Below are 27,433 nucleotides of genomic sequence, written 5' to 3' on the forward strand. Positions count from 1 at the left end.
TTCAACAATAGGCCATGTTGTTAAGGGCAATTTCCATGCACAGCATGTGGGTCCCATTTTTTCATCCTTAGACATGGTTGTTTACTGTTCAGAACTGTTTATGCATTTTAATCAGGCTTATTCAGCAGCCCTTAATAAATCACTACCAACTGAATGTACCAAAACAAGAACTATTACACAGGATTTGTTCCCCTCACGCAGCATTTGCCGCCCTTAGGTTCCACTGGATATAAAAATAAAGAGTCAATGGGTAATTGAGTCAAAAGAATAAGTATTAGACATATGATTTTAGTGCCTTTTGCTGAGCCGTTGCCTCCAGCAACTTCCGTTAGCTCCAGGAGCCTGCCTTTAAATTCAGCCCAGGCCAGAATGACTTAACAATTGGAACCTGCCTTCAGCTCATGGCACTGAAAGTCTTTTTGATGGGATGAAGCTGACAGCCCAGTTCCTGCCTGGCAGACGTTCACATGAGACAAGACTGAATTCATATAGATAAGTGCTTCAACATTCAGGTATCTGAGGCGCTGGGAACAGTGGAGAGAGCGCTGTGGGTGAGAGGTTGGTATACACAAAGAAATGTGTCATTGCTGTTCTTTGTCTTAGTAGCAACCAAATATATTTCTTTTCTGTAGTCTGGTGAATAAAAAATGTTCAGAGGAATTTTAATAAATTGATAGTGTTCTGTGATTGCTCTCAATCATTTAAAAAAATTCAGAAATAAAGCTACTTGATTTTAAATAAAAGAGCATTTAGTCTTACGGATTTTTCCAATGCTGCTTTACTGGATTACTTCACACGAAAAAAGAGGAGAATTTTACAGGCCTATAGATTATGCACAGCAAAGATGGCATGGTGCCCTGTGCACATCAAAGAGTTATGCCTGAGGAAACAAAAAAGGTAAAACAGAACAACAAGAAGGGTTTCTAACACACAAACTGTCCCAGAAACTACAACTGAAATGTAATATATCATTCTGGAGATTATTTAGTAGGGCCCTTGCCTCTCTCTGTCAATTTGCCCTGCTTAAGAAAAGGGGAGAAATTAGAGTGGCTAGATTTGAGCCCTATTATCTTTATCTGAAGAAATCTTTTTTTTCATTTGGGTCAGTGTGCTTGGTCAGGCTGCCTAGTCCCTACGCTGCTTATAGCAATAAAAGCTTTGTCTAGCAGTTCTGCAACATTCACACTTACTCTCCTGCTGGACCAGAACCCCCAGGCAGCTTCATAGTCCTTCTCTTTTGCCCTCACCCCCAAATTGTTCATGAAACAAGCACTTATGCTTGTTTCTGAAGAAGCAGGATGCTGGGGAGAGTTGTTTCAGTCTGCTATTGTTTACCTTGATAAATAAGTTCTTTTGTGAGGAGAACTGCTACAACACAGCAAAATTCTGATAGCTATGTAGTGAGTTTTCCTACCAGAAATTATAAGGCCCAGTTTTCCAAAAGCTTAACTAATATGACAATTGTCTTAACTTCACTGGTGCTCAGCTACTATGATTGGCATGACATGGAGCCCCTCAGCCAGTTAAATCAGGGAGGCTCAAACCTGCAGGAACACCAAAGTGAAATACTGTGGTATTCTTCAAGGTTCAGCAGAACCTTGGTTAGACTGACACAAAAGATGGTCCCCAAATTGTGCAGTTACTAATACCAAAATGGAAATTTTGCCATTCTTCTTTGTTACTAAGCAATAAGTAGGTAACCCTCTGTTTCTTGTACATCATTTACAAAGCATGTCCAGCTCAGACCAATTGAACTCAATAATCCTTATGGGTCCCTTCCAACTTGGGATATAGACCATGATTCTATATAGACCATGATTCTATATAGACCATGATTCATATTCTTCTCTTTGCTGTGAGGTTAGGTATCTTTTCTACATTATTCTGGTAACAAATTTGCTTCTCTCAGTAAAAAAAAAAAAAAAAAAAAAAGAAAAAGAAAAAAGAGAGAGAATGGTAAAGAGAAACAGCCCAGCAGTTCTCATGCAATGGTACCTTGAATGAAACTTTTGCTTCACTAGCGGACAACAAAATTGCTTTGCAAATGTTTGATTGAGACCTTGCTGTCAACATTTTCCTTCTTTCACAACTGCAGAAACTATATGGTGCTTTTCTCCACCTTGAAACTTCATTATGTGACCTAACACTTCTGTTAGAAAGTGCCAGAATCATTCAAGTCAGCCACATGGGACCTCACCAAACCATGAACCTTCAGTTCTGAGGGTGAAACACTTCTGAATGCAGTAGACCATGTTCATACACTCCGCTGCATTATGTTACAAACTTTAAAAGAGACTGATGATGTCAATGAAACCAAGAGGTAAATGTACATACAACATTAATTCTCTGTCATTTCTGTGTTAACAATCACTTCTAACATTAAAGGAACAATGTTTAAAAAAATTACTGAATTTGTCCTTTTCAAAGCAAGCATGAAGAGGGTGCACAATTCCTACATTATCTTCCATTAAGACACATCTTAATATTATGGTACCTGATTCCTTTTTCAGAAGCATTCTCTCTTCTTATTATGGTTAATCCGATATTGGAAACCATTCACTGAAATGATTACACAAATCTCGAACTGCACCACTTTCCTAAGTTGTCAAAGGTACACAACAGAAGTTGTATGAAATACCTAAGGCGCTCAGAAACACTCTGCTTTTCATATCACCAGATACATGAAGTATCAACACTGCTGTGTGGAGAGCAAATCACACCTAGGTATAGAAGATGATGCTGGACAGACTATTGGATAAGCTCTGTATTTTACATCAGCAGAGGTGTAAATACAATTTATTCTCAGGAATACAACTTGTCTTTCAAGAACTCAACGTATATTTTATATACTTCCTTTTGGATCCTTTGTATCAGACTGGGGCAGTAGATCCTGCTAATGACTAATTTAATGTGAATTACAAGTTCTACTATATAAGCTATCTTTCATGTACTCTATTTTACTCCTGGTATGTCACAAAGCTGAAAAGAAAAATAATCTAAACTGTGAAAATGAAATTTCCAATTAAAATCCTTTAGGACTGCAGTTTTCCATGTGTGGATTCTGCAAGGAGAAGCATAGCTATAAAGTTTTGATCATAACCTTATAACTAGCTCTCAGCATGAGCTAAAATCATGCATGGAAGTCAGGGTGCATGCTGCAGTAAGAATTGGTGCACATCTGCAACATAGCTTGACAGGGAATCAGTTCCTTTTTCACACTTCAGCATTTTACTTCTGTGTGTTTTTTTGCAGCTTGCTGAGATCTAATGGCAAGACAGATTTGACGGAAATGACTTCAGTCATTTGAAACTGAGCTCTTGAAGCTTTTTATGGAATTGGATTGAAAGAATGCTAATTCCATCTGTGTTTGTTAAGAATGATGGTGATTCCTGAGCACAGCAGAGTTTCCTGGTGAACAGTTAAGTTCAGCTGGGATTGCTGTGAAATGCTTTAGCTAAATCTAGACTTCTCAAAGGCCTGACTAACCTGGCAAAGTTTATATTGCTTTCAGGATATCAGGGCTGTAAAAAAAAACCACAGCAGGAGGTAGGAAGAGAAGCAAGTGTCAAGGAGAACTGCCTCCTCAGAGATGAAAACGGCAGCAACAGGGTGCCCCAAATCTTGTAATGTTGTGGGCTGGATGCCAGTTCTGCTCCTCCCTTGAAAAGCAGCCCTGGTTGGCAAGATCTGGAATCCTTGCAAGTGGCGTGTGTGGGCAGCTAGAGAGGAAGCCATGCAGAATACCAGCCCACCCAGGCTCTCTTCTAGGCTGCCCCTCACTGCTGCACACACAGCAAGACGGCAGCGGAATTTTTTAGTTCGTTTTCTGAGCACTGTCTGTGCCTCCAAATGTGCTGAAAATACTATATGACAAATGGAGAAAATGATGGCCTGTGATAGGACCAGAGCGTGCAAACAGAAGTTTCCTCTCTTTCTTCACCCTGACTTCTCTGGGAAGAGATTCTGAAGGCTGTGTGTGGGACAGCACATCAGCATGCGGTGCCGGTGATACTTCTCCAGCAAAGCCTGGACAGTGCAGATCAGAGCAGCATTTTTCAGTGTGAGATGTGCTGAAGAGGTCAGCTTCTGCCAGGTTAATGCTTTAAATCATGCAGCTGTCACACTCTGCATTTGAAATGTGTCCTAAGCTTCATTTTAGAAAATGCAGCGGGTGTAAATCAGAACAGTTTAGATTATGTAGAAATAAACTCAAGGTCATAAACTCTTCCTGCAGAGCAGCACCTGTGCCTGCTCTACTTCTGTCCCCACTCTTCTGCAGTGTATCCAGGCTGGAGTTCTCCAGAGTGATTTGCACCCAGGTTAGCAAAACAGGACACTGAGAGGCTATCCCAGTCCAGGACATTCAGCCTACCCAAATACCATTATCACTGAAATGTCAGTGGAGTGATTTTTGAACAGGGAGGGGAAATTCAGAGTAATGGCTAAAAGCTGATAGCAGCTCTGCACTGATATCACAGCCTAGCCTGTGCCTGGCAAGCCTGATACTATTTTGCAGAATGCACTTTTCTGTACTGATGTCTACCATGCTTAGGTTAGACAAAACAATATGGGACATCTATTTCTAAGCGTGGAAAATACATCTCACTTACAAAACGGCAGATAATTATGTTACGAGAAGTGAATTCTGATCTTTATGCCCAAGGCATTTAGTAAGAATTTCAGGATCAATCCCAGGAAGCCTGTGTATTCTCTTGCAGGCTTCACACTTCCTCTGGCTGGAATATGTCACTCCAAAGCTTGCAAGCAGAAAAGTAGAGAGCATATGGCAGTATTTTTACTGGAAAAGCTAAGTTGGAAACGTTAATAACTGGTTTAAAATAGATGTCTCTAAAGTGGCATATAAGGAATCCAGTAAAATTACGACTGCGTAGAGCTGCCTTTGGCATGCCCAAGCAAACAGAGCATTAGAATTACCTCATCTCTGTCTCCTGCAAGAGTGTGTCTGTTTCTGTATCAAGATCCCTGTTCTTGGCTATACGGAATGAAATGGCACTAATACAATCACAGTATCTCAGGCTGCCAAGGAGGAACATTGAAAGCATAGAGGCAGACGGCTCACACCACATGAAGTCTTCAAACCTACAAGTAGCAGGTGTGCTAAAGTTTCTGTGTATCTGAATTTAAAAGAATGTAAAGAACACCTGAATGACTTATTTCTCTTCTTAAATCAGCCTCAGACATTTTATCCACTCTGGCTGTAGGAGCATTTCAGAAAACTCAGTCATAAAAGAGCATAAAAGAGCAGTGTGAGTTTGACTCAGAGTAGGTAGGACTTTCCCTATTTGCATGATTCTTTTGAATTCCAAGGCTTCTCAGCTGCTACTGTCACAAGGTCCTGGAAAGTGCATCTTCTCCTGAGATAACCATGTTGCTTGTTTACAACATAGTTTAAGTAGTAAAATAAGAGAGCATCCTTTGAGTACATTGGAGTAACTCGCTGGCACTGAAACCTATGCCTCAGCAGCTTAAGCCTTCAGCAAGTGTTTTAGCCAAGAACATTCTCCTTGTTAAATAGGGCTTGCAAGAAAATTAAATCTATGTAAATATGACCAAAAAAAAGAAAAAGAAAAAAAAAAAAGAAAAAGTGAATGTTGACTGAATCTGGTAGAGTGTAAAATAAGGAAATGAATAAAGAATTGTTTCTTTGGATTTTGTGATTGATTGCTGCAGCTTATTGACTAGTCATATACTTGGCAGTTTTAGAAGCAAGTCAAACATGCCAGCAAACCAGTAAGAAATTACTGGAAAGAAAGTTAAAAGGAGCATCTGACTGCTAATATACATGCATCCAGTTAAGTGACTGAAAGAACGGTATGAACTAAAGCTCAGCTTAACATGAGTTGGGGCTGAGAAGGAGGCGCAAGGGAGAAACCCCCTGGCTCAAGGCTGGAAATGTCACCTGAGAAAGGGCAGAAAAAATATAATGGGGGAAACTTTGATTTGGTTGCATGGACTTTGTGCTCGATACATTAAATATAAATACACAGCCTTGGCTGTGCCCTGGATTTACAGTGAGAAAGGCATGACAGAGTGCTGGGCATTTCATGCATGTTCATATCCGTAAGCTCTGCAACCTGAGAAGTGTATCTTAACATTTTCCAGCCTCCTCAAAACAAGCCAGACTATCCAGTTAAAGAAAACTTCTGATTGAATCTGGTTAAAGCAAAAGTAATTTAATAGATTGGCAAAATTCAAATAGCCTAAATACCTTCCAAATTTGCTGGACCGAATGAAATGAGAATACCACCTCTACTTGCTGAATGTATCCAGGTAAAAAGCACGCACTTTCCAGCTCCCTGGCAAAGGATCTCTGTGTCACAGATATCCAGGCTGTATTCACTGAAAAGGACATCAATTTAAGGATACCACCTTTTTTTTACACCCATATTAGTTCAGGTTTGAATGAGTAATCTGTACTTTTTTGCACTGATCTCTCCAGCTTTGGACAGATAATAGCTCTTGGGCCTGACTGTACCTTTTTCTCGCATACCCTGAGGACAGAGAGAATTCATAACTGCTGCTCAGCAGGGCTACAGAGCTGTGCCCCAGGGCAAAATGCTCAGAGGCTTCCCTCGTTTAAGGAGTTAATTCAGCCAGTTCTATGCTACCACCCTTACTTAAGCTATCTCAGCTGGTTTTACCTCTCCCTTGGGAATCTCTTGAAAAAATAATTTTTTATTTGACTGTATTATTTGCAACTTGGAAGGGCCATCTCAGCATTCTGTGGCCCTGCCTGTGGTGGGGGGGTTGGAGATTCATAATCCTTGAGGTCCCTTCCAACACGGGCCATTCTGTGATTCTGTGATACAGCTGTGGAACCAGAATAAGAGACGGGAGAGAAGGGAACTGCTTAAATTCATCACAATGACTCAGTTGCACCTTGGAACTAGACAAAACCTGACATGAATTATTAACTGATTGTGTGGCAATTGATCACTCTCTTCCACTAAGCAGAGCTGTTGTCAAATTCTACAAGTGTTGTCCTTCTATTTCACGGAAATGTGCAAAGTGTTAATCAGGCCAAACTACACAGCTGAGATTAACACAACAGTAGTCACTTTGGCATGAGAAATTGCTTCAGAGGAAACCAAATCCTGAGCCCATCACTGAAGTCTTCTGTCATTAACAACCATCTTTTGCTTGGTGAATACCTTTTATTCTTGCAGCACAGCTGGATGGACTAACTGCACTTTCCCAAGTGCTGAGTTATGGTTCCCAGTGTCTCAGGCCCTTGGGAACTCTGTGAGAATTTGGTCAGTGAAAGGAAAGACAGAAAAAATCCTTAACTGTGAATAAATTTATGAGACGTAATTAACACAGCAGCTACTTGAAAAGTTCGAAAACAGCTGCTTTCCTGTGAGGACTTGATTCTTTCTCTTAGGAACATGGTAAATACATATCCCTGTATCTTAATATTACAATGTTACATATTTGCTTTGAATATGCTGTTGGCTGCACTGGGCTAGATTCTGTCCTTTTCTATAGCAAGAGGCAACTCCAGTCTCAAAGTACGCACAGGTAAAGTACTTGCATTAATATCCAGACCTCACAAAGATGATGACCTTCAGATCTGCAAATGTAAGTGCTTAAGCTTGAGCTGAGAACATTCACAACAAGGGAACTATATGTGTTTTTTGTTCTTATTCTTCCTCATACTTACTGCCACTGCTGAAGACAGAAGATGATACTCCATGCACCTCTGGCATGGAGCAACTCTATCATGTTCATCACAGATACCACTGTCATGGTGCTGATGGAGAAAACGCTCAAATTCTGGCAGGACCAAGCTACCCAAGGACATGAGGAGAGGCCTGGGCTGAGTGATGAATTCACAACTCACAAGTTATCACCTGGCATCACAGTAGTTCAATCTGTGATTGAATCTGTCAATGATAGAATAATAGAATTGTTCTAGATGGGACTCTTACAGGTCAGCTAGTCCAACTCCACTTCAGTGAACAAGGACACTCACAGCTAGATCACGTTGCTCAGAGCAATGTTCAGCTTGACCTTGAATGTCTCAAGGGATGGGGCATCCATCACTTCCTGGGGCAACCTGTTCCCATGCCTAACCACCGTTATTGTAAAAAACTTCTTCCTTATATCCAATCTAAATCTCCCCTCTTTTAGTTTGAAACTCTTGTCCTATCACAACAGACCTTGCTAAAGAGTCTGTCCCTAACTTTCATATAGCCTCCCCTTTTAGCTACTGAAAGGCTGTTATTAGGTCTCCCCGGAACCTTCTCTCTCAGCGTGTCCTCTAAGGGAGGTGTTCCATCTCTCAAATCACTTCTCTGGCCCTCCTCTGGACATGATGCAACAGGTCCACATCTCTCCCATATTGAGAATGCCACATCTGGACACAGCACTGAAGGTGATGTCTCACCAGAGTTGAACCATCCTTCCCATCTGATGTCTAAAGATAGAATTCCACTTCTCCAGCTGGCTGCAGCCACCATAACCACCCTGTTACAATGTGCAAGGCTACTGCTATACAAGAACAAGGGACAGATCTGCTTCAGAAGGTTCTGCAGAGAATATCCCTGAGATGAAGCGAGTTAGCACCTGCTTGAAATAAAAGGATTTCTCTGCAAAAGAGGAAGGCAACTCCAAGCCTTTGGGAACAGCATCCAATTTTGACTTCCCACATGTGTGTTTTCACTGGAAAATGATACATCTCTGCCATGTTACATGTTTTTTAGGTAAATAAATAAGAGGAAGATACACAAGTAGAAACAGAGCCATTCCTGCCAAAAGATGTTTATGCCTACAGAAACCATTGTCCCACATCTTCGGGAAAATATGATTAACAGCACTGTGCTGATCTTAATCAGATTTATTGAGGCAAATGTTAAAAATCCAGCGGGGAGGAGGCAGGGGGGGGCATTAAAAATATATTGAAAAAGCAAATCGAAATACCCAGAGGGAGTGAGCTAATGACCGTCTTCCTATTACCTCATGAGATCAGGAGGTCGGACGATCCGGCCGCAGCGCTGCGGTCAGCACCGCGGCCACCTTCCCCCGCCCGAGCCCGGGGCCGCGCTCCCCCCTGTCCCCTCAGCACAGGTTGGCCGGCAGCCGCGGGCCCGCCGCCATGTCGGGACGCCGGGGGCGCCCTGAGGGGTGACATGGCGGCGGGTAGCAGGGGGCAGCCACCCCCGCGCGAGGACGCGGCCGCACCGCTCCCCGCCCTGCCCCCCTTCCCGAGGGGCTGCCGGGCCGGGCGGCATTGTTGGCCGCGTCCATCACTCCCCGGCCCGGCTGACATAATGAATGCGCTTGGACACACCTTCCAGCCCGGCGGAGAGGCGCGGCGTGCCTCCCCCGAGCGCTCCGCTCACCGCAGCCCTCCCGGCCCCGCAGCCCGGCGCCCCGTCCCAGCCCAGTGAGGGGCCGCGGCGGCCGGGCCGGGGCGGGCCGGGCCGGGCGGCCCTCGCTATGCTGCCCAGTGCGCTGTACTGGGACCTGGTGGGCTCCTCGGCGCTCCTCAACCTGCCGGCGGCGCCGGGCTTCGGCAGCCTGGGCAAAAGTTTCCTCATCGAGAACTTGCTGCGGGCCGGCGCGCCGCAGAGCCCTGCCCAGCTCCGTCCCCTCCCCGCCAGCCCCGTCCCCCTCAAGCTGTGCCCCGCGGCGGAACAAATCAGCCCCTCGGGGGGTCCCTATCCGACCAGATGGGCTTTCCAAGTGCTTAACCCCTCGGCGGCGGACGGCGGCCGCCTGCCAGCGCGGGCTCCGGCGGCAGACAGAGGCGGCGTCTTCCCGCCGGCGGCCACAGGTGAGCGCGGGGACGGGGAAGCGGGCGGGGCGGCCGAGCCGCAGCCAGGCTCTCACCATCCGCGGCTTTGAACTTCGCGGAGCCGCGCACCTGCGGATGGAGCGAGCGCGGCGGAGCGTCGCTGCTGGTCGCGAGGGTGGCTCGAATTGCTTTTTTCGCAGCTCCGTACGGCCCGAAGCGGTCCGAGAGCCCCGCGCTCGGTGGCGGGGAAGCCGAGCGGCACTGCCGCCCTCAGAGCGGGCTGACGCGATGTTTCGGAGCCAAGTTTATTTCCTAATGCGCCGCGTGTGTTTTGCCTGAACGGAACCGCTGTAAAGCATATTTAGGAGTTGAGCGTTTCTGTCAGTCGTTGAGCCGGTTGGGGCTGGATTACAAAATCCCTAAAATTCAGCCATGGATGTGCCCTTTATGTTCGAATGTATCAATTTATTTCAGCGTTCTGTGGTGTGTTCGGAATTTTGATATGTGATCATTCGGTCTTAAATGTGCCTAAAATAAGAGACGGAAGCCTGACTGTTGAGCTGAGGATTTCAGGTGTGAAACGAGTGGCTCCCTGTAGAACCGGAGTTGTTAAAAATTATTTTCTTTTCCAAGTATACTTTTATTCTAATTAAATCCTACAAAGTGTTCTGCAAAATCCAAAACATTTTTTGTGTCTTTAGCATTTCCGGGCCTTGGTGATGTGAGCGTGTTTTAAGCATTTCAGTTACTGAAACATATATTTGCGTTTCCCAAGACAGGATAGAGGACAAACCCCATCTCTCTGCAATTAGCTGCACATTCCTTTTCTTTATTCTTATTTATTTATTTATTTTTAAGTTGTAGAGCCAGTGCTGCTTTTCTATGTACAAAGCACACATAGAAGTAGGACAGCAGATCCCCCAGCACTCTCACACGTTACTTAATGTTGATTTTTTCAAGTGCTTGCTTCCAGAGTTTGTTTGCTTTCATCGACCTACATGGGTACCTGTGAACTTTGCGAAGTGCAGCATAGTCGAGCCTTCCTAGTAATGACCCTATATTTTTTGCTAGCCCATAACTAGTTTCATAGGGAACTTTGGGGTAAAGCACCAAACGCTTACATTTGAGCAGTGAGAAATACGAGATTTCCTCGTGCATTATGCACTCATTAAGAAAGTCTGCTAATGTAGATGTACAACAGGGATGTACAGGTTTTAGCAAGGCTAGTAGATGCTGGTCTGACTGATATCTTTTAGGGTGATGGGCAATCTTAGGATTCTGAGTTCTTGTCAATATAAGTTAAATCAGAACAGCTCTGCTGAGCCAGATTTTGTAGTTTCTAAGGAGTTTCTTCTCTAGCATCAGCATACTCTACAGGAACTGTTCACACACTGGTCAGTGGTAATTCTGAGTAAGGCTGTAGTTTCTTGCTTGTACTCTGGTAGGGAAAAAGGCTTCTTTTTGTCAGAGTATGGATTTTCAGTGTTTACAGAAGGTATGTTAACTAAGGAGCTTTTATTAGGTAAATCACAGAATTGTAGGAGTTGGAAGGGAACTTTAGAGATCATTGAGTCCAACCCCCTGCTAAAGCAAGTTTTGTATGGCAGGCGAGGTGGCTTTTTAATTTAGAGATTTTTATCTGGACTAAATATTTGTTTGGAGGAGTAAACATATTTCAGTTTGGACTTCCAAATCAATACAGCATTTCAGTCTGAGTTCTTATTAAAGATTACAGAAGAGAATAAAGCAAATTGCTTTTTTAATTTTTCTGAGCTGGCAAGTATTTACATACTATGTAGGGACTGAAAGTGCTCTAACAAACTAGATTTGCACAACTTAAGGTGTTTAAAGTGAGGAAAAAAAAAAAAAGACTGAAAAGTATCATAATTTATTTGGGATCAGTGATCTGTATTGCTCGTGTAGTCACGTGTGGCCACCAAAATTTTCCAGAAAGCAAGGCATAGCAAATCACAGCAGAGACCCAACTTGACACGCTGAAACTTTTTACAGATCCAAAACCAACATTTACCTATAGCACCCGTTGGGGAATGACATGAGCAAAGCACACTGTTTTGGGATATTATTTATCCTTATGTAAAAGTGCCAAGGAATAAGAATCCTGTATTCTTTCTGCAAACTGGAAAGCTCTCATCCATGTATGCCATGGAGTCTGCCTGGGATTGGACTGTTGATGGATGCCATCTACTTGTGGTGGCTTTTCCCTTTATAACTCTTCAGCAGCAGTTTTATTAGCAAATTTTCGTTCCTATTACTTACAGATTTGTACTGATACAGTTTTATCAGTCAAGTATTTATCTGCTTATGTATTTTGAGTTCCCCTGAAAATAATCCTTAAGGAAAAACTGAACAGGTACTCCTGAAGTATTACCCTGTAAGATGCATCGTCTAATGAGTGAAAGAAAATTTGATAAGAAATATCATTATGCTCTCTGTAAATTTTAAAATCACTTTCCAGCATTGCATTGATTTTTATAAATGAAATCAAAAGAAAGGTTTTTAAAACTTAGCTTATTTTTACTTAAGAGTACAACCACATGAACCAGCATGTTTCACAGAGTTTTGGAAGGAAAAGCAGAAGGAATGGTAATGGCAGATGATCAACTTGCTTTCTGCCATGTTTGCCTTATAGCTACTCTGGATTCCTGCACGCTGGCTTGCGCCTTTCTCTCAAGCCACTGTGTTGTGATAGAATGTTGAACTGGGCCCACCAGCTTCAGCACACAGGAATCACTGTTTCTGGCTAACTGAACTGAATTTCTCCCAGTGTCAGTGCTGTGGGCCTCTTATCGTTTAACACCTTTTGCCTTAATACAATAGAAATTAAATCCTACTTTGAGCTTTGTGAGAACTATGCATACACTGTAACCAGGGCTGTACACACAGTGTAGAGCCTGGTTCTGCTTTTTAAGCACTGGGCACCAGAAGAGTGTTCTTCCTATGTTGAAACATTTAAAAGTTGCACTGTTGTAAACCAGCTTTTCCCAGTGAAATGTACTCTAGCTATGCAACTTATACTTCAACCATGAAAGGTGAGGGAAGCCTAAAGTAGAGATTTTGAGCAATCTAGTAGAATCTGAGTAGGAAGGAAGTCTGCAATTTTTTGCTTGCTAATCTCTGATTTGGTTCTTATCCTTGTAGTCCAGTGCTATCATCACCTTCTGGTTGTAATGGAAGACTTGAGGGTTTCTCTCAGCATTTTCTGGCATAGGAAAATTATCTGGAGTGTGATGAGATGCAGCTGGCTGTACCGCGGACTTTAAAGAGGTGCTTTACATTTCTTTCCTTGTGACTTGATTTCCACAAGTACTGGTTGGCACCAAGTTGGAGTGACCTCAGTGAGAAGAGCACTGTTCTCTGCTACCTGAAATTATTTTCCACAAAATCTCTTATTTTCTCAAAGTAACATGCCCTGGAAGGAAAATGCCAGTAAGTTCTTTGCAACCTGAGTATGCTCACTAGTACATACATGGCAAGAATTTGGCTTTCTACTTTAATCTTGGTATTTTGATAGATTAACAGAGAAAAGAAACTGAAAAGCACAATGAAACAAATAAAATAAACATAGTAGTGAGATACTTCCATCATAAAACTTTCTGAAAAATTAAGCTTATGGGGTTTTTGCCTAAGGCATCAGAATACAGTAGGAAAGAATACAGTGCATCACATATAACATGGAAGAAAGCAATTAGAATAAGTAAATCATAAACATAAAATGAACTTACACTAATAAACATCTGTTCTACAATATGGATGTGGCTTCTGTTTCTCCAACATTTGAGTACTTTACATCTGAATGCATTTATCGTGGCAATGTGTCAGAGAGGTATGAGAGACCTCTGCTGTTTAGAGGAACAGCTGGAGCAAAGGAAGTAACTTGCCTAAGGTAATACAGGAAACTGGTAACATTGCAGGGAAGTAAAACCAAGTCATCATCTGCAGGCTGACTCTTTGGGCTAGTGTCTGTTTTTTCTCCTCAATGTAATGACAGTAATTCTGTCCTATAATAATTGTTTTGCTTTTTTTCCCCCTGCTTTTAGTAAAATTCCATGCTTCTTTATGACAACCAGGAAATAATTTAAACTATAGCATCTTTTCCTACTTCCAGATAACTCTTTGAGCCATTTGATAGAATTGGTTTGAGGTGCCCAGCGTGCCTTAAAAGAGTGGCTGCACAGTGGCTCTAAAAGCTGCCTCTTCCCTCTGTGTAAGGCTGCCAGAGCTAGACCTGTGCCAGCCCTACTCCCACCCAGTACAAAAGTCTGGGCACAGTGACAGCTGTAGTGGGGGAGTGCTGTGGCTTCTGGTGGCACTGAGAAAGGACAAAGCTCCAGTCTGGAACTGATTTGGGTCTGGATTTGAGTACTGCCAGGAGATCTCAGGGTAGCATTGAGAAGAGCAGTAGTAAGGGTCTGCAGAAAGGCAGTTATTTGCTAAAGGAAAACTGTGGAATTAATCATGCCCACAGATTGCAAATTCATTTCTATAAAGTGCCCTTTATACTTCAGATTGAGGTCTTCTGAAAATTCATACTGTATTCATTGGGTTTTTAGAAAACAAATGAAGTGATAAGGATTAATCTCATCAGGCACGTTCTCTACACAAGTGGAGAATTTCATTGAGCTTCATTGTGCTATCATTTTTTACATTCCTAAGTACCCCGTGATTTGGGAAGGCAAGCCCTTTGCCTCTATTTGCCACTGAAAGTGTTTCATAGAACATCATTCTTGCTTAATTCAGCTTTGCAAACCAATTTGTACTCTAATATTTCTGTCTTTGTGGTCAGTCATAACCTATAACAGAACTGGGAATGAAGTCTTTTCAGAATGAAAACAAGTTCAAGTATGTAAAGCAGGAGGAGGCTCAGGTAAGAATTGCAGCTCTTCAGTGCATACTGCTGGAGTAAATGATGCATTTTAGGCAATGGTAAGATTTTGAGTTGGGGCTGCTGTGATGAAAATGGGTGAACTGCCCTACTGCAGCATGTGAGCCTAATTTCACCTTGTTTGAGGAAATTATTTTCAAAATGTGTTGATAATCAAAGAAAATAATTCTTTATGACTGAAGTTTATCATTTTTTCCATCCTGCTTATGTCTGTAGAGTGGGTGGTATTATTTTGACAAGATAAGAGTGCCATCTTACTTCAACTGCTTAAAAATAAAGGGGTCTTGTCTAATCTAGTTGTCCATGTACCTTGTCTAATCCATAGTTGATACAGAGAGACACCTCCAGAGAATGACACAACTTATCTTCTTAGACATCTGTTTTAAGGGGCTGAGTCTTTATATACACTGCTTATCTCTTCTCATTGACTGTACAAGATGCCTAGGGAAGGAGCTTAGCACACCAAACTTTTGGACAGAGAAGTGAAAATAACACCCTTAAAATGAGAAGAGAAAAGCGAACTAGTAAGCAGAAAGTGCTGTGGTTGTGCACAAGCCTTTGGGTGTCTGGCAGAAGCCAAGCAAGGCAGGAGATGAAGCCTTCCAGATTCACATCGTATCAACAGCAAAAGCATTTATAAAGCATGGAGAAGGTAGAAGGAGCCTTTATTGCTGATGTGGAGAGGTCTATGTAGGCTTTGGCACTGGTGTGGGCTGTGGATGTTGTCCTAGCAATGAGTTCTGCATGCTTCTTCCTTAAGCAGAGAAAACAATCATCATGTACAAAGTGTGCCCTAATAATAAGGCATGCAAATGATACCTCTGAAAACTGGTGGGTATTATGTGATCTGAGCTAATCCTCAGTGTGACTCTGTCATCTACTACATTGCTATAGGTGCAAAGAACCAATAATCATTCTGTTAGCACATTTCAAGCCCTATTTGGTGACATAGCCTTTCTGGAGTGACTACTCTGCTGAGTTTTGAAAGCCCCATTGAGACCCATTATAAAAATGCAAGCCTGCTTCTCATATATTAACTTTTCATGCAGAATTCCCAGATACATTTTTGGAACTACAAAACCATTTATGTGAATATTTGCTGGGGTTTTAAAACTGATCTGTGTATTCACTCAGGTCTGCCTGTGTGTCTCAGCTTCCTCTGAGCATTCACACTGCCTGGTTTTACAGGAGAGGATGCAAAGCAAATAAGCAGGGATGGACAGCTCTGAGGTATGCTGCATCACGAGTTCTTGAAGTACATTTTGACACATCTGTGTGGTGCTGACCTCCTTTAGTAGGAGATGGCAGCAGCTGCCGCTTTCTTCTATGGCTAGATGCCCCCAAGGGCTTGAGGCTGCACAACCTCTGCCATAGCACCAGACTGAATGCAGTGATCACAGGATCAGAGCCGTGGCCCATTTCTGAGGCCCATGGCTTGTGTTATGGAGCAGACAGTGCTGTGTGGCTCAGCTGGACCTCTGACCTGCCCAGTCACTGTTGGACTGGCTGCAGGGAGCTCCTCAGGACATGCAGCTTTCTTGCCTGCTTTAGTCATTGCCAGGAATGAATGTATATGGGAAATTGCAGTTTACTTTTACCCACTTCATAGGCAGAAACTGTTCAGGTTTCTCAGATGAAATGGAATCATTTTAATGCTTACATATTAAATTTTCCTATCAGGGCTAGAGCCACTGGGGAAAGCAGTTCATGATGGCTTAGCAATAGTTGGAGAGTGTCAGGGCTGTATTCACACAGCTTGAGATCTGACTTCATTCTTGTGCTCAACATTGCTTGTTGCTGGCTCTGTTCTGCTCTCTGAATCATCCTTCCGAGGTGGTTCTGCTCTTGTCACAAGATTATACCATGTTTTTACCAGCTAAATGTGAAGAAAAAACACTTAGTGAGGGAGGCCTGTGCAGATAATACCAGAAGTGCACCTTAGGTTTGCTTTTCCTCATAGTAGTTTGTCTTTTGCCTCTTCCCTGTTGCCTGCTGGTGGCCTGTGCCATTACTAGTGGCCTGTACCATTTCTAAAGTCATTTTGTAATGCTCAAATTAGGAAAAACAAACAGTGTATTTAATAATAAGACATTTTAAAATTACCTGTTTATTTCAGTTGGATTGGACTTAGGAACCTTACTTTCAAAATGGCACAGGAAGGTTTTTGAATTCAGAATATCTTCAGAGTGGGGAGTATATTTTGAAGTGCCTCACTTTTGTGAACTGCTTGGATTTACACAATGTCTGTTTTAATGAAATGGGAATGCTAAGCAGAAAAAGAATTAGGTATCTCACATATGAATTATTAGGATTTAGCCCATGGTTAATGTTGACGTGACTTGAAACAAAAGCTACTGTTTTGTTACTGTATGCTTCATTCTGGCCGATAAATACAGAACTAATATTCTGACATTTCAGCAATTTTCAGCCAAATAATGTTTGCTTTGAGTTGCTTGACCCCAAATATCAGTAGAGTGGCCATGATACATGTGACCACAAAACGAAAATATAGGCAATGTTTTCCATATGTATTAAGGTGAAGCTTGAATGTTTTTCTCTCCATACAGCTCCCAAAGTAAAGTTGAATTTATAATTGTATTGTGTCACATTCTTTACCGTTGTAACTCTGTAACTCCTTCACTTTGCTCCTAGTGCAGCTGCTTCGGAAGACATGACCTGGCAATGTGGTTAGATAGATCTAACAATTTACACACGGATCAGTGTGGTTGAAGCACATTAAAGAAGTTGCATTGCCTATGGGTTTAGGAGAAATAATGCCATTGGCTATTCCACAGGATCTATAGTGAATCAACCTTGAGAAATAGTCTCAGGAACCACTTGGTTCAGAGTTGTATGAAGATATCATTTTGATGTTACTACTTAGTCAGGCACCTTCCCTTGAAGGAATATGTGCCATGCAGTCAAAGAAATCCCCCCTCACCCTAAACACACTCAGACAAACAAACAAACAACAAAAAAGCAGGAGTTGGCTGGGAAATGAAGTAAAATGGCCAAGAAAGACAAAAGAATGATTTCCATCATCTTGAGCAGATCTCTGCTTGGAGCTTTCTGCTGCTTGCTATGCATTAAATCATTGCCACAGCATAGTAGAAGTGTGTGGCTAGTTTGACGTTTTCTTAAGCAAGTTGTACATCAGTATCTTTGATACTGATCCATCTCCTGGCCTTTATGCTTGTAGCTCATTTGTTGAGAAGTTTACTGAATGGAGGAAACATACCTTCTCATATTTCTCTATCTTTATTTAAAGGAGAATGGTATCTATCTGAAGCAGTAGGTCATTCATTCCTTATTTATCCAGCTGTCTCCTGGTACTCATCTATGTCATGATTAGTACCACATTAGCAAAAAAGAACAAGGAACTGGAGAGAATTAAGGACCCATAAAAGGGAAAATCAAAGACAGGCCAACATGACAAAAATCGTATGACATGAATAAGATGCTTAAGCTTTGATTAATAAGAATAAGACAGTGTAGAAGTCAAGGAATATTTGATACACGTGAGAGCAGATAAAACATTAGCAGCAGATAGGAAGTATTCCAAAGGACAAACTCTCATGTTCAGGAGGAATGCTGAGATTATCTGGTAGGTCTTTTCCTTTTCCATCTTCTGTGCTTCTTTAGTTACTGTCCACATTATGTACTTCTCCTGCTGCACTGAAGCCCCTTAGATACATAGACAGATAAAATGGCTGCACATTCTTGACTCTTTGAAGCTCTATGGGACACAGTTCCATATTTGATGGTCTCATGAGAAAGAGAAGCTTTAGAATACTAATGCCTGGCATAAATCATTACTCCTTTTTGCAAGCGTGCAAATATAGGCAATTAGTTCATCATGGAATATATTTTTATTTCATTAGAAACAGCAGTGTTGATGAAAAGCTGCAGTAATAAAACACTTAATCATTAGAAAGACATTTTCACCTAAGCTTGTATGAATTCAGATGAAAAGAGGTAAGTATTTTCAAAATGTTTGGACTTGGGCTTCTGCAGCGATCTTTCATTGCTTTGGAAGATGGCAGATTTGTATGTCAGAAAACTTACACCCTAATATGTACTCAAGAACCTAATTTTCTGTGATCTTTCATTTTAAATTCAGTTGAAAAACCTTAAAAAATGAAGAATGCTGCTTATATACATTTATTTTTCTTCCTTACTTGTTGCTGATTCCTTAATTTTTTATCTGGATATGGAGTTACTTTTTAAGCATGGAGGTCTTGCAGTTCGTTGTTTCAAAAAATTCTGTGGAAACATTACCAAATATTACCTAATTCTGTGTATTAAGAAAAAAATACATTAAACATTAAATTAATAAATACATTAAATACATAAATACATTAATTTAATACATGTATTAAAAAATTCAATTTTTGCAGTTTTATTGTATTAAGCAGAGCTGTCTTCAGCAGGTGGCTTATTTAAATTTAGAACACTTTTCAGAAAGATAGAGCTCAATATTAGGGAGGCAGAATCAGGCCCTGTAGTTTTCACCTGGGTTGGCTCATTGCATTTTATTCTTTAAGTTTTCTTAGTTATCAAAGTCTTTATTGGTTTGAATACAGTATGAGCAGGAGAGTTGGGGATTCACTTTTAGAATCCCTGTTTGTTTGGTTTTTTTTTCCTGAGATATTATGCCTATTAGAGTGATTTAATGTAACTTTATGAGATGCATTATACCTATTATTTTGACTGCATTATTAAAACAACATGTTCAGTCCTAATATTTAGGATTACAGCAATTTGAAATGTAAATTTCACATCTGCAGAGTTTCGTTCTTATAAAAGATTTATTGTGAGAGTTTTGCATATTATATTTAAGTAATAGATACGAACTAACCTTGTTAAAATTAAAGAACGATCGTTGGTTTATCACTGTTTGCCTTAAAAAATACCACCATCTTGAGAAAAAGGAAAAAGAACTTGTGGGGCAGGACTTTACACACTGACTTTTTGGGCGACTGTTGTTATGAATATCACCCACGCTCAATGGGTAATCAATTAGATCTATGCTTTCTTTGCAGCTCTTTCCAAACACTTTTTTCTCCGAGCCCCGCCATTCTACTCAGCATGCTGCGGTGGGTCCTGTCAGCACCCTGCATCCCCCACTGCTTTTCCAAGTAAGTTTTTATGCTTCATCAGTAATGCTTGAGTTATTCTGTAAACCAAAGCAGCAGGATTTAATGTGTTCTGGAAAGCTAATTGGTGATGCAATGGCAGTGGCTAATTCCTTAGTAAAATCACAGCAATCCTATTCAGAAGGTTTCCAAAGATTTATCAAACTTAAGTACACTGGGCAATTGTGAGAGATTTCTGATGGCATTGAGTCACCCAGACAGAGCTAACCTAGGAAATCTCCTTGTTTTCAATTTACAAGAAAAGGTTCTTTTAAAAATCAGTAACTCTTTAAAATCTGTCAATAAAGGTTTGCAAATAAGAAAAGAGCTGAAAGATCATAAAATGGATGCAGCATTTTAATGGCAGGGATAAATTATGATTCAGGAAGCTCTAGCATTATTTAAATAAAATAGTCATTCTTTTTGGAGCAGACAAATGCATGCATGTGTTTAATTTGTTTTTCTTTTTTTAAAATTATGATATAAAAATATGAAGACAAATGTTGAAGAGAGTTTTTGCCAGTGTATCCTTTGCACCCAGGATTAAAAGCTGAGATACATTGCCATTCAAATCTAAATTTAACCTTGATTGTGAAGTTTGCATGCCCTGGTGTATTGTAAGAACATATATTCTTAATTTTACGTGTTTATGGCTCGGAAACATACAGAAGACACGTCTTCTGGTCTTTCAAAAAGGAGAAAAAGCACAAATTCTTTGTCAGATCCAAATGGAAACTGGAGTTCATGCATGCTGTAGTGTATATTTTTTATCACAGTTACATTCAGACCCTTCCTGACTACGTGCGTGTGTTTTATGAACGTTTCAGAAGAGCAGTTGCTAAGTTGAATGATTCTTGACAAGTGAGGCAGCAAATGCTGGCAGTTTAATGAGCTGCAAGTTTCTGAGCACCTCTTTAGGGGGCTGACACTTTCCCACAGAGCATTTTACATGGCCCCGGCTCTCCCACAATGGCTGACAGCACCATGACCAATCACCACTTTCACTTTACTCATCCACACGCGACCTCACCACAATTTTTCACTGTGCAGATGAACTTTAGGAACCATTTCACATTGAAAAGGCCTGGGCAGGGGTCAGTTGCCCTTTTGTATGGCCATAAAGCAATACTCTATGTGCCAGTCTTTTCTCCTGTCTCACATTCCAAGAGATTTTCGGGACACCATTTAAAGCACTTGACTGAAAAATAAAGCAGTGAATGAAACTGACTTTTATAGACTCATTCTAGCTCATCTTCCCATATAACCCTGTCTACCTGAAAAGGGATTTAGTGGATGAGCTGAGTGTATACAGGGACTTGCTGAATACATAGGCCTATTATCAACTGTGGGGATTGTTTATTAACCAGGACTGATACACTACTATTTTGGAAGTGACCTATTAATTGTCCATTTAACTAGAATGTATTGAGTTCAAATGAAAAAATGGAAACCATGACTAAAGCTTTTACTTGCTCCTTCAAGGTGGTCTCTGCCATGAAGGCAAATGAAGATTGTTGCACAGATTAGGGGGGACATTTATCACTATATGCTAGGATACAAACAAAAGTCTTAAAAAAAAAACAAACACACACATACAAAATAAACTGGCAACATAGGAAAAGTTTGGTAACAGATTCACATTTATGTCAGTAGAACATGAAGTCTTTTGATGCACGTTCACAGCAACAGGTTTCAAACTAACTCACTAACAAAGTAACAAACTAACTTCATTTCAGTGGAGTTGTAGTGAATGAATGAGTGTTTCTGGCTTACTGAAAAATCATGTAACTAACAGAAATGTACTTTTTGAGTGCAGAGTCAGAATACATCTTGAAATATGGGATGTTCTTGAAATCTAGGCTACTCAACAGTGGATGAGTACTTGTTATCTCAAACATGAGTCTCAATTTTTTTGACTCCATGGTGGATGATCCAGCAGTTGCTTTCTGCTGCTTGTGATTGTTCTGTTTATGATTAAATTTTGTCCAGTTAGACTTTTAGAATCAGTCATGTTTTGTGCCTTAGAGTGTGTACATTCTTCACTACTACATTACTCTAATGCAAGTGTTAAGCTGTACCCTGCGTGCTGCCTGTGGAGGAATTAATTGGCACCTCAGGAGGCAGGCAGGAGGTTGTTTCTTTGCTGATTGACTGTGAACAACCAGCCAGGCAAGACAAATTTTAAGGGGTCACGTAATCTGGCATCCTGTGTCCTGGGTTGACAACTCCATTGTGGAATTCATCCTGGGTGTCAAGGGCTAGCCCTGTGAAGCTCACTGGTATCTCTCGTCCTGTGAGAGAAAGTACCAGCTCTTCCACTGTTATACTGTACCTTCCAGCATGCTTGAAAACTGCTGATGATTCATCAGAAATGACTTGGAGGCTCTCCGGAAAAAGGAACCTAAATTCCCCATACTCCAGAGAGATGTGCATAAAGCAGAAATAAGGAGGAAGGGCTGGTGTTTGCAGCCAGCTTTGTGAGCAGGATCAGATCATGGTGGGAGAGGCTTGAAGGAACTATGTGCTCCTCAGAGAAAGATGAACCCAGCTGGCCCTTTACAGAAACTTCTGCTGTGACATTTTGACTTTTGTTCTGCAGATTATTTGTTTTGGTTTGGATGGAGAGTCACTGTGATAAATATGAGGACAGTAGCCAGTAGGTTATGGTTTTTTTGTATCTGGTTCCAAATATTACTTTGAAAACTGAAAAACATCCATATAAATTTATACTTCTTAATACCATAACATTTTAAAGCAAAATAATTACTTTTTGCCAGACACTGTTATAAGGGACAAATTGAAAGATGGTTTCTTAAGGTGTGGAAAAGATTTAAAAAGGCATGTCTAGTAGAAGCTGTTAAAAGCAGTAGTTCCTAAACAGTAGTGCTTGACAGTGATCTTTAGGAAAAGATCACTGTATACTTGCTCAGCTATTATTATTCATCCTGTGCTGGTCACACTTGAAGGCAGGATACATGGGTAATGTATATAACATCAAACAAGTAGAACATGTGCCATGGAAGTAGCACAAGTCAACTTTGCAAGACATACATATACACACTTTAATTTTTCATTGTCATACCTACACTGTTCTACAGTGCCCTCTGTGTATGTGTGGGTTTTTTTCTCTACTGCTGCTTAAAGATACATGTACTCCTGTGTATTTATGTATAATATACAGAATTTGAAATGTGGTGTAGCCGCAAGGAACAGTTTGTGAAAACTGCATCTGGATTCGATTAGTGTTTTCAAGAACACTGCATTTATTTAACGAATGTATTTAATTCATCTCCACTACTTTCACGGTTGACTAGAATAGACCTTTTCATGAAAGAAATGTCCAATGTTTTAAAAAATCTGGTTTAGATAAGAGTTTTGCCGTTGGCTTTGATATGGAAATGATTAAATCCTTGGCAGAAATTGAACAGCAGCACACCTTTGCAGCTGCTGTAGCTCTAAACTGGGACATCAGTCCTCACTGGTGCTTGTGGGAAGGTGTCATCAACAGGACAGTTTACACCTTTAAAGTCCAAATTGCAAGTGACACAAACCAAAGCCACCTTTGTGGCTGCCCTCTCTTGGAAACATCATAGGTGTCTGTCTTTATGGTATGGCATGAATCAAAGGACTGCTCTTTCTAAGTGCCTCATGCAATTTCACCTCTAATGCTTGATGACAAGCCCGATTCAACTAATCTCAGGTACCGCTCCCTGGGTGAGTATCTGGGGAAACTTGTGACTGCTGGAGGCATGCCAAGCTTCACTAGGACTGGAGGTTTCCATTACACCATATCTGTGGGAGAGAGAGCACGAGAAAGCACTAGGTCTTTGGGATTTACTGGGCATGAGGAAGGCAAAACATTTATTTGGATTTATTTTTCATGTGCTCATTGTGAGACCAGTGAAAAGACAATGTGAGTACTTCCACTTTTCCACTGCAGTTCTGTCCCACACATTTACGGTCGTTTTCTAGGGTAGGCTCCCCTCTAGGTGTAGATCAAGTGGGTATGATTGAATTCATTGAAATCTGCCTTGCTAAGGACTTGCTATGGGATGTCAAAGGATTAGAAACTAGAGTGAAAGGAATAAGTTCAAGTACTCCCCAAATCCTGTAATAAAGAAATTGCTGTGGTTTCCAGAATAAGTAAGTGAATGGACAGGGATTTTCTGAGAAATAGTTCACTCTGAAAGCCTTTCATTAGTAAACAAAACTAAAGAAAGCCTATTTAGATTCACTGAATCAGTGTTACAGACCACTTTTTATCTGGTTCTGCATCTCGCACAAGAAAATGAACTAGGAGATCTTACTGTGGTTTACCCGATGATAATGTGCAAAAGAAAGCAGAGTCGTTTCACCCTGTATTTGAATTTTACAGTAGTATGAGTCCAGTGTTAATGTTCCTCTATGAACTCATCTGATTTACTCTTTACCATGTCAAGGGGAGACTCTTTACCACTGACAACACCTCTAGATCCAAGAGAGGATTTAGCCCTTAATGAACATGACTGAAGCATTACGACACACTTCTAACACCAACAAATCAAAAGTGGGACAGTGGTCTGCTAGCATTTTAATGAACAGCACTTAATATTTCTCTAATATGTGTTAGTTATTATGTGAAACTCTCATTTATTTCCACTAGGAGAGGAAAGTGTCCTGCCTCTTCTGACCCAGGAGTCTAACTCCAAAGCCCGGAGAGGTATATTAAGAAGAGCTGTCTTTTCTGAAGACCAGAGGAAGGCTTTGGAGAAAATGTTTCAGAAGCAGAAGTATATCAGTAAGACAGACAGGAAGAAACTGGCCATTAACCTGGGCCTAAAGGAGTCTCAGGTAAGGAATGACAGAAAATCTGTAACTTTTCATCCTTTTGAAGAAAAATTTTTAAAATGGTCTTGAAAGGGGAAAATTGAACAGCATAGAGCGAGCCCTGAGCTGCTTCAGCCCGACCTCAGTACCAGGGAACACTGTGGAACAGATCACCTTGAGTGCAATGACACGGCAGGTGCAGGACAACTGAGGGATCAGGCCCAGGTAGCGTGGGTTCATGACAGGCAGCTCCTGCCTGACCAGCCTCATCTTCTTCTATGATTGAATGACCCGCATAGTGGATGAGGGAAAGGTTGTTGATGTAGTCTGCCTAGACTTCAGCAAAGCCTTTGGTGCTGTATCCCACAGTATTCTGGAGAAGCTGGCAGCCCATGGCCTGGATAGGTGGAGCGTACCTGGATAGTTACACTCTTTGCTGGGTAAAAAACTGGCTTGATGGCCAGACCCAGAGATTGGTGGTGAATGGAATCAAATCCAGCTGGCAACCGGTCATGAGTGGCGTTCCTCAGGGATAGGTATCAGGGCCCATCCAGGGGATTTTGAAAGTGCTAGAGTAGACACCTATTTCTGGAGTGTGGCTGAAAGAGAGTGAGAGTTGACAGTGTGGTTGAATTTCTTTGCATTTGGCAGCAGTAAATGTGCTTAAGATATGTATGGCAGGAGTTGTCTGGTGAGCAGAAAAACCTGGGAATGGTGATGAGAGCCCTCATCTTTTTTTTTTTTTTTTTCTTCGAGATTTTCAGAACTTGACAAGGCCCTAATCAGTTAAATCTAACTTTGCAATTGGCTTCATTTTCCATGGAAGATGAGATGTGATTGCTTGCAACCTGAATGACTCTGACTCCATCTCAAACCAGCTATAAACAATAAAATAAACAGTATGAACGGTGCTGTCATCTCTGCAGGATAAACTATTTTGGTTCAATGAAAATGTGCAATTGCACTCACGAGTGAGCTTCCTAAAGAATCCTAGCATATAGTCAAATTCCTAATATCACAGCTGTTTTTACTGAGATTTTCTTCTACGTTCTTGATATTTAAGAGAGCCCTGGGAAATAAGAAAATAATGGAGTGAGACTCAGATAACAGCTACCACAGCAGGAAAAATAATTTTTTGATATGGATAGATGATACCCATGTCTAATTATTTTTTTTCTCATAAAAAGAAGAGTACCATGTAACCATGTAACCATGAACCATGAAGGTTAGTTCGTCAGTTATCTGACTGTACTGGAGTAGCGGTTCCTGCCAGCTGTGGCAGTGACTCTCAGTCCTTTGCAGGTGTATTCCCTTTGCCTTTGTATCAAGTATCTGAATGCTAGAACTTCATGCAGATATTTAAGAGAAAAAAAGAATATAATGTGAATAATCTGATTGGATTCCCTTCCACAAATGCTCACTCCTTTTCTTAATCTAACAGTTCCTAAGCACTTATTTCCCTAGGCTTTTCCCAACATTTCATTAATGTCTTTGAGCACCCATGCTTCATCAATAAAAGTTTCTAAAAAGTGGATTTTATTTCAGAAGCACATGGTTCTAGGTAACCCCTTGGAAAACTGTATTTAGACAGATAAAATATCTTTAAATTGGAACTTCTGTGTCATTTTAAAGCTTTATGATGACCAAGCTTTGCTTGCAGATGGGATAGTCTTAGCTCTTATAGCCTCTTTTAAAAAGAGCATTTCCAAGTGCTAGTATTATCACCTATTTTGTTAATGACAGTGCTAGTTTACACTGAGAATTCTTATCTGTCTAGAAAGATGATACTGAAGGAAACTGCAAAATCCCTAGCATTGGTCTTTCATCTTTCCAGTTTACACCAAATAATTACTTGCTTGAGGTAGGGAAAGTCAAAGACAAATATTTAGCTCAGCTGTAGCAAATAGGAATTGAAAAATGCCCAGCTAGTGTCAATCAGTCAGCTTAACTGGATCTGCTATAACATGAAATAAAGAAGGAACATGGAACTAAGGGATGGAAAATTAAAAAAAAAAAAAAAGCAAGCATGTTATTTAAAGCAATGTTATTTAAAGAAAAAAAATGCTAATAAACTCTCATTAACTTGCAAACAGGTAAAAATTTGGTTTCAGAATCGAAGGATGAAGTGGCGAAACTCCAAAGAAAAGGAAGTGCTTTCAAACAGGTGCCTCCAAGAAGGTCTTCAGGAAAACTACCTCTCACAGTCCACCATGAATTTTGCCTCCCCATGTCCCTCTGTGTGGGAAGTGTCACAGGAGCAGACAAGTCCAAGGTGGAGGGAGAAGTGTCCAGGAAACTCTGAAAGACTGGCTAGTATACAGCCACCTCCAAGTGCAAACTCATCACAGAGCCCATTGTATTTGTACCCTGACCATGACACTGCAAATAAGGCAGTTACATCATCAACCTAAGAAAGTAGGGCCAGTTTGTAAATTGAGTGGAGAGTGCAGGCTCCAAATGAGAGGTCTTCTGAGACTAACAATATTTGGACACTGTAAAGCTAACTAGTTATGTCTCCTAAATTTGCTAAAGTCTAACACCATTAAAATGACAACTAATGATTTAAGAAATATTTTTCAGTACTCAGTCTTTTCATGTCTCTTTTCCAGTCTTGTAATGACCCTAAATGTGAAATAGAAATTGATGGTAAGTAAAACAAAGTGAAGCTGAAGTTTTGCTCTGAGTTAACATCTGCACTGTGTATAGATTTTCATTAAAACACACTGATAGAAAACCACTTCTATCTCTCACTGCATTTAGAACAAGCAATTTATTTTATGCATGAGATGAGAATAACCCTGTTTCCCCAAAGATAATAAGTTGCTTTGGGTT

General features: G+C 41.0%; 1 protein-coding gene across 1 annotated transcript; it reads left to right on the top strand.

Annotated features, from left to right (window-relative positions):
• Positions 1–9,294: 9,294 nt before the first annotated feature.
• On the top strand, positions 9,295–27,012 carry DBX2 (developing brain homeobox 2; the record flags this gene model as incomplete). Its single annotated transcript, XM_079533308.1, has 4 exons — positions 9,295–9,796; positions 19,703–19,798; positions 24,438–24,625; positions 26,695–27,012. 4 exons carry the CDS (start codon positions 9,295–9,297, stop codon positions 27,010–27,012), a joined length of 1,104 nt encoding a protein of 367 aa, XP_079389434.1.
• Between the last annotated feature and the right edge of the window lie 421 nt (positions 27,013–27,433).

The sequence above is a fragment of the Tetrao urogallus genome, assembly GCF_951394365.1.
Source record: "Tetrao urogallus genome assembly, chromosome: 1".
NCBI classification, from domain to species: domain Eukaryota; kingdom Metazoa; phylum Chordata; class Aves; order Galliformes; family Phasianidae; genus Tetrao; species Tetrao urogallus.